The sequence below is a fragment of the Lepisosteus oculatus genome, chromosome 4, assembly GCF_040954835.1.
Source record: "Lepisosteus oculatus isolate fLepOcu1 chromosome 4, fLepOcu1.hap2, whole genome shotgun sequence".
NCBI classification, from domain to species: Eukaryota; Metazoa; Chordata; class Actinopteri; order Semionotiformes; family Lepisosteidae; genus Lepisosteus; species Lepisosteus oculatus.
This window is the reverse complement of record NC_090699.1, coordinates 38,284,085-38,295,157: the sequence shown is the minus strand read 5'-3', so window position 1 is coordinate 38,295,157 and position 11,073 is coordinate 38,284,085. Positions and strand designations below refer to the sequence as shown.

The following is an 11,073-nucleotide window of genomic DNA, read 5'->3' as shown; positions in this document are numbered from 1 at the left end:
AAAGAAACAGTCCTAATAATACTGTTGGCCCATACACAACAGGATAATGTTCCACGTGACCTGAAAAGTAAAGGCTGTGTATTTTTTTAGCAGTAAATAAATAAGGTGTGCAAATAATGACAATGATGCTTACAGTTGATTGAATAACTGTGACTGTGTGACATTTTAAAACTGCCCATTGTATTTAATACGTCGCTTGATTGGATCTGCCGTGCAGACCTGTTAGATAACTTGTATGTACAGGACGTTTCTTGAAATAGTTTTAAGGCCAATTTTGCGACGCAGCCCTACACAAAACTACTGTTCGAATAATACAAATGTAATTAAATGGTGTTCATCTAACCAAAGATAAACCCATATAACTTTAATTATGTGCTCCTGAGTTTTTCTCCTAATCGATGTGCTCCCAATCACAATAGGATTAGAGCTTGGTCAAAACAGCCACATATTGGTTTTAGTTTTATATACAGTACATTTTCTTCACTTGAGAGCAATGTTAAACGTCAAATAAAAAAATAATTTATTTACAATATAATTAATTTAATTGTTACACTCTAAGTATTCGCATCACGCTGTCCTTCGACTTTCAAAGTGAGCACACGTGGTTGCTCACGCATGCGAGTAAAATGGAAGGAGATGGTAAACTGTTCTGCGGGAAAGAGCTCACTACAGGTACGATAAAAGATTTAAAATGGTTAAAAAATATGGCTTATTGAACCCGTATCATTTAAGTGTCCATATGGTGTGAACATTAGTGTACATTAGGCAGTTTAAAAAAAGACAACTAAATATTTTTCATAAAGGAGCATATTATGTGTCCAGTCACGTTTTTGGTCTCCACTCTTTCCAGCTAGTTGACCAGATCAAAACATCAACACGTTTAGCAATAACGTTTGATATTCAGCTACAAATAAACAGTACTGCCAAAACAGGTAAATCATGAAAATGTTTGTGTCATGTGAAAGTTGCATTTTCAAAAAGTGATGAGAATACAGCTTATCTCCAGCGTGGAAATTCCGTTTAAGGAGGCCTTGGCACTTCGCATTTCATTTGTAAAGTAATTTGATCGGGCGGTCCATGACAGCGCGCCACAGGTTAAATGTCATTGGTTTCGTAAATGCGTAAGATGTCGTGCATAAAGAAATTTAACTAATAATGTACACTGTCTGTTGTGGACGGAAACATAATCTAATCGGTTACTTTTATTTCAGTACTCTAACTTTGTGGAAAAACGTTAATTAATTAAGTCAACGGAAATTTCTAGAAATCCACCCGTTCCCTAACTACATTATATACAATACAATACTAGAAATCTACTTCAGTAAAAGTAAAAACATATAATGTCTAAACAATGCTCGAGTACTTTGTTGTCATCAGGTAGTTAAGGCCATTCTCCGTGTTCAGGATGCCTGCAGTGCCTTGAAATTCTGCCTATCCCCCCCCCCCAATCAGCTTCTTCCTCTTTGTTTGGTTCTTTTGTATTGTATACTGGGCCACATCATATTCATGGTGACATTTTGAAAAGATTGTGGAAAATGTGAGACATAATCAGTGGTGGTTCCAATGATCTTCTCCAGACTGTTGAGATCATTACACTTCATTCCAATGGAGCTGTTTGTTCCAAGCAGAAAGCAGTCTGTAATGGTGGCAATGCATTCCACTTTTAAAGGTCTTTAAACTCTGATACAGTAGCTCCACAACACTAAATGACTAGAGACCTTGAATTATGTACTTCATCACTGCCTTGTCCATTGTAATAATCACATGACGATAATGTATCATAATGATGTATGATTAAAAAAATAATCTTGTATTTTTACACTTTATAACATTCCCATTCATTTCATACCTATATAACATTCTTGTAAAACATATTCTTTCATTGACTTAAATTGCTGTGTTTGCTGAAACGTCAAAAAGTGTTTTTTTTTCACCACTGTTAACCATACTTATACCATATATCTATGGCAATAGTGACCTCACAATTCCCTGACATTTCAAGATAGAAAAGGATTTTACAGTTGCCCTTAAATGAAATGATGTGTAAATTTTGGGGGCCTGACAATACTTCTGTGAGCTTTTTGAAATAAAAAGCATCATGGAAGATAAAAAAGAATCTGACATGCATTGTTTCTTTTACAAATGAATGTTCGATTAATAGCACATACCTTCATAAGTTGATGTACACTGTCACTTCCACAGCATTTGGTAAGAAAAGAGAGCGTGTACTGTAAGATGCCAGGATGTTCCTTTTACCTTTCTCAGTTCAATTAGATCTTTGAAGTAAGTCCATGGACGATTTGTACTCGGTCATCTCCAGTATAGGTCCAAAGAAGTATCGCCTCCTATTTTTGTTGGTTTTGTTGTATGTCAGTTGTTTATTTTCAAAAATATTTTTATTAAAAAAAGACACAGTCACCAGAGCAAACACGTGGCCCAGCTTAATGTAATAAAGTTCCTGGCCTGCATAAAAGTCACGATGAAGAAGGAAGGGATGACAGATGATTCTATGAAATGTGCAATATTGTCTAAAATGCATATTTGTAATTAGACATATCCTGAAAACTAAGTATTTAAGTAGAGAGCTTTAAGTAGCGCTCAAGTAACATAACGCTTATTAGTCCTTTAATTTCCACCTCTGTTGATTTATTTGGCATTGACGTAGTTGTCCAGTTTGTTTAAAAATATTCAAGAGGATATTCCTCTCTGAAGTGAGAATAGGACAACTCTCAAGGTGTAAATGTTTCAAATGTATTGTAGAAAGGACAATGTGTATCATATCTTTCTCAATATGTAGTGATTTGCATTCAAGAATTTAACTATATAAAATGGACAAATTTATGTAAATACAAAACCTGCCAATATATAGAATTGGTAAATAGACAAATTAAGTTCTTGAGGTGGTTTGATTTATGATGGTCTTATAGTTCTTATGTTAAGTAGCTGAATGTTTACAAAAGGACAAACATACTATTTTTTGGTACCTATTATTACTCAGGAAGCAACACCTTTAACAATGACAAGGCCAGCTGTTTAAAGATTTGCTAATGTAATAGCAGAAATTAGTCTGACCCTTTCAAGTCAAGAGTTTTTAAGTAACATTTTACAGGCATTACTTGATCACTGCTAACGTGATCCATACATTACCACAGTATAAATATTATTATATTGTGGGATTAAGTGAAAAAGTGAAAAAAGCCGCATATTGTATCCTTCCAAAATGCATGATGTTGAAATACCTTTCCTTCTGATTTTTCAGCTGTCTGGCCTTATCCAAAAATGGCTGAAGGCTGCACAAGATTTGAGGGCTCTATGTCTCAGCCTGTGGTGACCCCAAACCTGCCACTAAGACGACCAACATCCAGCCCCATAATTAAATCCAGTCAGTTGGAAGTGGAGATTGAATCTTCATTAACAGGTGGAAAGAATTTCCAGTTTAGCTTTGCATCAGAAGAGTATCTAGGAAATAAAAGCCATGGCACAGGTGACTCTTTATTAAGCTTATGTGAAGGCTTTTATTTTTCAGAAGGGTAGTGAATAGAGCTCTGTGGTGAAGAACAGTAATTTATTAAGATTTTTGTTCCATTTAGCATTTCTGGACACAGGATAGTATAGTTAGAATGCCTGGACTTTGTTAGAACTTGGACTCTTGGAAATTATGTGTTTAATTAGAAGGTGCAGCACAGCTGCTGTACCCTTGAATAAAGTACTTCACTCAGATTATTCCAAAAGAACATGTTTATAAATGCTTACTCTCCAGTAGAGCCCTGTGTGGGACTGTTTTTTCTATATAGGTCCTGCCCACACCTGCCCGCCTGCTCCTGTAAGAAATCATGACCATACCTGCAGTGTTTTATTTCATATTCCATAATTCAAGCCCCATGTCCTTCCAAACAGTTTTTATTATAGGAACAAAAGTTTGCTGTTTTGGTATTTTAGGTGGATCTAAACAAAGAGTGCATAAAAGACACAGACATTGGAAGAACAGTTAAACTGTAAACCGAAGGTGCCCCAGCCTGGAATCAAACCCAGGACCCAAGAGCTGTGAGGGAGCATCACTAGCTACTGTCACGCCCTCTGCAGCCAGAGGGCGCTCCCTCTCTGTCCTGTCCCTAGTTTCCGGTCTGCTGTCCTTCCTGTCCCTCTCTTTCCCTTGGGCTATATATTTCCGGGTCTTGCACTCTGTCCTCGCTCAGCTTTGACGTTCGGATGTCCTGAGACCCGCCTAGCACCAGGGCGCCCCACGTCCGCTCCCTGAGGGCATAGGTTTCTATACGGCACTCCTGAACTCTTTGCACTATGAGCCCGGGCCTTTTTCCCGTCTCGCCGCTACGCATATGGGTCTTTTTCCGCTCTCCTGCTCCCCACGGTTTGTCCCTTTGGATGTCCGTGACAGCTACCATGACACACTGCTGCCTTAAAACAACAGTCTTATTAAACCTTGTTTACTGCAAGTTTAAAAGATGTGTCAAGTAGTAACAATGAAACAAGTGTCTGAATTCACAATGTTTGTTGTTTCGTTGAGTTGCAACGAAAACAAAATTTTCCCTCACATACATTACAGTTGCCGGACATGTTGCTGCATTTGTATGAAATGCATATTGTTCCTTTAGAAGCCAGTACATAATAACAGTTTTGCAGTAATGTGTAAAATAAACATTAATAAGTAAACAAGAGAAGTGACTTATTTCAGATCACAGCACCATTTGTTGTCCTCAAACTTTGATTTAAGAAAAAAGCCATTAGGTTTTTAATATAACTCACAGGTATGAGATACTGGCATTAGACATTTTAACCAGGAAATAAGACAATTATTTTGATGGGAGGTTTCAAAAGAAAAATAGCAAGTTATATCATTGTTACAATTAACTAGGGCTTACAGAAACCTGAAAAATAATACATTTGAAATTTTTGATTGAGTGTGACATTAAACTGTCCTTAAAATGCTCTTGTTTTTGGACTGTGTCTGGAATAACCTATCCCTTCAGATGGGCAAAAAATATTAAGAAATTATGTCCAAGTAGGTCATTCATTGAGTTACTTAGAATAGTGGCCACTGAAACTGTTTCAGTTGTCTAGTACAGAATACCTAGTAGACGTCTACAGTATTTTATATATAAAATGTTGAAGCTTTAGTTTTACACTGTATTAACACTGTATCTGCAACTACAGTGTGTGTGAGTGTTCTCAGACATAAATGAGAAATCATTATGCTTGTCATTGCTCAATATATATATACAGAGTGAATCAAAGTTTAGAAGAATAAAATGTGAAAAGAGAGATGCTACACCAGCAGAAATGCATTTATAGTTATGAGATGAGCAATGCTGTATTTTTTAGCACCAAGAGAGGAAACTAATCAAAATGGAAATGGATCCTTATCTACTGAAGGAATTTCTTTTGTAAGTAATAAAGTCCTGTGTTTTAGTTTTACTATCTCTGCCTGGGTATGTGGAAGAAGTGAGCAATTTTAATTGCTATGTACAGCTATGACATTTTGTAGCAAGTGAAGAATAACATAGTTATTGCAAATGATAATTCTTTATGTAAGGATTTTCAAACAAGAATTTTAACTCTTATGTGATCAGAAGCTAACATGTTAAACAATAAAATTGTGAGTAATTGAAAATGTGAGGCTAAAAATGGCACGTTTTGGGATTTTAGCTGGTATAATGGTAGAAAAACATTAAATGATTAACACTATTATTAAGTATTTTAAAGAGTGGTCTATATATATTGGTACCTGTGTTAATGTATTTTTTTCGTTTAGATACCAACTTTTGAATTTAAAGTGGCAGCTGAGAACCGAATTCCTAAGAGCTCACCTGACCTTCCATCTTCTTTTTCTCTAAAATGCAGACAAAGTCTTTGGGGTCTCCAGGAACTGTGAAAATATGTCACGTCTGTCGTCAGAAAGGTCAGTTTAACGTTATACTACAGAAATCACTGTGTTTGAGCTGCACATTTTAGTATGCATCTGCTCAAGACATCTTTAAATTAAACTAGTTTTCCAAACTGTTCATTCATTTAAGTAAAAAGTGAGGTGAAACCCATTGTACATGTAGACCTTGAGGAACAAGTTACCCATGTTTCTTAGTATAGGTTTTTTACGCTGCTCTATTACTGTTCCTGTTCTGTAGACAGTAATATGTACCATCTCCAGTTTGGAGAGCTTTCCTTAACTTAAACCTGGGACCTGCAAACAGGATTATAATGGAGGATTATAAACAAAATTAAAGGTGAAATCTTTTTTTCTCATTTTACAAATATGCCAAGACGGATGTGATGACAAAAATCCTTTTGCTAATTATTCCTCTGTAAAATTCCTTATTGTTTCCGTTTTTCAGTTATACTCAATCACACTATTGTGCGCTAAAAACTTTTTGTACTGTCTGAAGCAGCATCAGTCACCATAAATTAGAATAATATATACTTTTCCAGGGGACTTCTAGTCTAGTCTTAGAGGGCAACAGTCCGACGGGTTTTATATTACCTCATAAATTATGAGTAGTTTAAGACATCAGGATAATCCTCTCAAGATTTTATCTGGATTTAAAATGTCTTGGTTTTAACATTCTATATAACAGTCAAGTGAAAGATTTTTCTTTATAGTTGTCACAGCCAATATGTGGATAAGGCGTTTTTAAGTATAAAGGTCTTTTATGCTGTGTTCATTATTCACGTGTGTTTTGTATTTCAGGATTCATGAGGTGCACAAGGTGTAAACAAACAACCTATTGCTCAGTATCTTGCCAGAGGGAAGACTGGAAGACACACAGACACGTGTGCAAGCCCTACAGCCAAAAAAGCAGGTATGAAGAAATCTGAAATCACTGTGGTTTAAATTCAGAAAGTAAAAAATGGGTGATATGAATGGCAGTGCACTTAATTTTGTGACTTAGTTATCTGTTTCATTTCCTTATTGGAACAAATATAAAATGCAATTTAATTTAATTTTAATTTGCTTACTAACAAAGCAAAATTTAAAGATGTTCAATCTGTCATATCAAACAGATAAAACAAAAATAGGTGACTTCTGAGCTAACAATCTTCTCTGTATAAGTATTTAGCCCCACCTCTTGTGAATCCTTGAGTACTTTTTAAAGATCTCCTGCTGGCATACAGGCTACTGAATGGTTTGATTGCAGGTTATTATAATAATTTATTGCAGGTGTATAGTCCAGTACTTAATCTGATATCTGCTGATTCAGATATTACCAGTCTTCATTTAATAAGAATCAGCATGGAATAGCTTTAAACTCAGATTTTAATCTTAAATTAAATCTAAAATCTAGCATACATTCTGTATTTGCTATTTGCTGATGTCTGTAACATACTAAAACAATAATGAATGTATTGATGCTCTTTTCTGCTAAGCAGTTTTGAACAGGATACTCCAGTATTAACAATAATAGTTTCTCTATGTTTTCTCAAATTATTCCCTCATAAAGTTCTTAATGATGATGTAGTAATAAAATAATATTGTCAACTGTAATGATAATCTATGACAGCTGATCTGGACTTTAAATGTACTACAGATTTGATGTAAAAAAGCCAGTATGTAAAAAAAAGCATTAAATTCTACAGAAGAGTTGTGTTGTTGAGTCTATTCTGTGCATTACCAACACAAATTTGATGGAGCGTATTCTGAGATGGAAACCGACTCATATCTCAAATCATATCAGTAAGTCTATTAGGCTGGCTGCAGACATTTTTAAAACTCTTAAAGACCTTTGTTTCTATTATAGCCATTGTATACTTTTTATTGGGTCAGTTTACGGTGCTTTTTTTACTTCTGCTGTTATTCTTTGTGTGCTATTGTGCCCCACTTTGGGATTGTTTTGAAGGAGGCTTATAAATAAAACTTGTTAAATTTTAACTCTGTGGCCTTTGCTTTTAGAATTGGCAGTACATTGCTGTAACACTTGCCAGCGAAATGTAGCTTTCAGATAGGTATATAGGTGGTCTTTTGGAATCTTTCATACCTGTACTTTTATTTTTTTTCCTTAAAAAGCAAGAATCAACAAGGACAACCAACAACAACTTCTGAGGCAAAGGTAAAGTATCTAAAACTATTATGTTCATGCTTAAGTACAGCAGATTAAAATCTTAAAAACAGAATGTTGTTGAAAGGGTGAAATGATTTGAAAAAATTAAAAGATGTTAATCTAAAAAAACAGACACTTGGACACTTTACTAATGATTTGAAGAATAAAATAATAGAAAAACAATTATAGGAAACATTAATTAAATAATCCTTCTAGTGGGGGAAACATCAGTTCTCTGCAAAGGACTTACTTAAAAAAATCAAAGAAATGGGAAATGAGTGACTTAAATAATGAGTTAATCATGAAAGGTTATAAATGTCTGATTCACCAACAACAAAAAGTTTGCCTGTTTAATAGGTATAAAATTGGATTACAAACTTTAATTTGCTTGACTTACTTGAACAAAAGAGAGCCACAGTATCTGAAATCATGTTCATTTTAGGCCCAAGCAAGATGCAGTGGGTTCGTAAGTTCCGTGAATAATGATAATTCATGTATAGATTTACCCTATAACAATTATCAAAACACCTAAGTATAAAACCAGTTAATAAAAGTAATTAAGACAACTATATAGCCTCACTGACTAGCTCTTAAGCCATAAAAAAATTACGGCACCAACCATCTAAAGCTTTGTCTGTGTAAGTTGAGAGCGTGTAAGTTGTGATTTGATTGTATTTCTTAGGCTTAATTAAACCAATTGGCTTAGCTCACATGCCATTTTTTTGGGGGGGGGGGTATTTCTGAAAGAGGACCGGCTAATCCATCTGAAAAGTCAAGAAGTTATATAAGAGGTCTCAATTAAACACAAGACTGTTAGGATGAGGTCACTTGCTTTCTCCCCTGAATGCTAAAACTCCATATGGCAGTTATCCAGTTTTTAGGCAGTCTGGTTTGATGCATATTTAGGCTTTGTGCTCAGGGCTCTTGCATATGGTTTTGAAGTGGCTGATTAAATTTGGGTTCAAGATGTGTGTGCTACAGTGTGACAAGAAAACTTTCAAACTTGTGTTTTCCAGTGCTGGGTTTGAAGATACAGTACCTGACAAAGTTGTCAACCAAGATGCATGGTCATGTTAATTTATACTATATACTGTAGATGTATTTTTTCAGTTTCAAAAGATTGAGATGTTCTTTCAGGAGATGATAACCATTGGTAAAGAACAGGAGAAGAAAATGTATCTCTCTGACTTGCAGAAAATGGACATAAAAAAGGGCCTGAAAGTGCAGGTATGCCTAGGTTGAAGGTAATCGGTCATGTTTGGTGTATAATCAGGCATGTCTACAGAAACAGGAAATATTCAATTTAGATATTCAAAGTGCTGATACAGAAAAATATGTTTAGCTAGCAAAATATTAACCTTGTCAATTTATGGGATTATGGTATGTCCGATAGAAATTGTGTATTAGTAGTACACACTTATGTTTTTTTCTGTTGCTTCATGTATGACTTGTTTAATTTGTTTTTGACCTTCACACTAATTCATAAACACGAACCAATTTGAATTGATGATTCATGATTCAGGATATGAGCAATGTAAAGTAAAAGAGAGTAGATATAAATCTCTTGGCACACTTGCAGTGGCTGATATGAGTAGCACTGCTGTCTCACAGCTCTTGGGTACTTACAGTATGCATGTTCGTTCTGTCTTGGTGGGGTACTTTGCTTTCCCCCTACCTACCAAAGACATTTTGGTCCTGTTAATTGATCTCTTAATTGTTTACTAGTATTTGTTCTGCAATTAACGTGTCCTGTCCAGGGTATAATTTCACTTTGCATCCCATGCTTCCAGGACAGGCTCTGAGTTGTAGTATATAATATATAATATAATATATGTGTTTAATATTCATGTTTTTTTGTTGTTGCTTTTTTAATTTTAGGCTTGTGTGGTTGAGTTTAGAAATCCTGGGAAGTTTTTTATTCACATCCAGACTGCAAAAATGATTGAGACTCTAAAGAAGGTAACCTTGACCCTTCAGAAAATATATAGTAACTCAATCAGTGAAGACGACTACATACCTGATGTGGAAGAAGTATGTGCTGCACAGTATTCTCAAGACCAGGTATGTGCAATTGTGCAAAGTTAATGCCATGCTTATTTCCAAACAATCCTGGAAATAACTGGAAGAATAACTGTGATGGGGTGTACCATTTGGGTAGTATCAACCTGTCAGCTGGTACATAGTAATCATTCACAGTATAATAGTAAATATGCAAACACTGGCAAATATTTTTACAAATTATAACCACTAAACTTTTAAATGCAATTGCCTTTTCAATTTTTTAGTTGTTGGCCCTTATCGTTGGTTGAGGTTTCAAAAATGACCCTTCTCCAGCACTGCTTTGTAATGGCAGTATAACATACTGTATTTGCTCACTAAATAGTTTAATGCTGAGATTCACTGTTAGACATATGCTTTTTCTTGCAGAATTGGTATAGATGTCTTGTGCAGTCCCTGGATATTAGCAGTAGAACTGCTAATGTTATTTATATTGATTTTGGAAATGAAGAGGATGTAAAACTAGATAAAATTAAACGTCTCTCTGTGGACATCGACCCAGTTCCACCTTGTGTAAGTTAACTAAAGCTAATCTAATTGATAAGTAACAGTTACATGATACATCTCAATTTAATGCAATACTTTATTTCTTCAGATTGCTTTTTCTCCTTCACCAGAGATTAATATTATATATTTTTTAATCATTCACATTAAAAAGAGAAAACTTGTTTTAAAAACATTTTCACGTCACGTTGAGTAATTAGCTTTTTCTTCACCCTATTAAAATTGTTCAAAATACTTGAGTAATTATTGCCTAAATAATTGTAGAAAATTTAATTTTTAACATTGATAATGAGCAACACTAAAGAAGAATGGTAATGAGCTAATAGGAGGACAAATTCCTTACTCAGGAACAAACCACACACTTATTACCTCTCCTCCAAAATGTGGCTATGAAGCCCTTTATTTATGTCAATTAGAATTTGCAGCAGCTGAATTGAATATAATTTTTAAAAATGTTGTGTTT

General features: G+C 34.8%; 1 protein-coding gene across 5 annotated transcripts in view; it reads left to right on the top strand.

Moving 5' to 3' along the window:
* The first annotated feature begins 609 nt into the window (after window positions 1–609).
* tdrd1 (tudor domain containing 1) overlaps window positions 610–11,073 on the top strand; it is a 30,622-nt gene continuing 20,158 nt past the window's right edge. For 4 of the 5 annotated variants that reach the window (XM_015347577.2, XM_015347576.2, XM_015347575.2 and 1 more), the window contains exons 1-9: window positions 610–672; window positions 3,260–3,484; window positions 5,341–5,402; window positions 5,860–5,917; window positions 6,701–6,812; window positions 8,015–8,057; window positions 9,186–9,275; window positions 9,927–10,109; window positions 10,476–10,619. In XM_015347577.2, the coding sequence (XP_015203063.2) occupies window positions 627–672; window positions 3,260–3,484; window positions 5,341–5,402; window positions 5,860–5,917; window positions 6,701–6,812; window positions 8,015–8,057; window positions 9,186–9,275; window positions 9,927–10,109; window positions 10,476–10,619 (963 nt within the window). In that variant the 5' untranslated portion in view covers window positions 610–626. The remainder of the gene's footprint in view (window positions 673–3,259; window positions 3,485–5,340; window positions 5,403–5,859; window positions 5,918–6,700; window positions 6,813–8,014; window positions 8,058–9,185; window positions 9,276–9,926; window positions 10,110–10,475; window positions 10,620–11,073) is intronic. The other variant, XM_015347580.2, reaches the window with a different exon arrangement.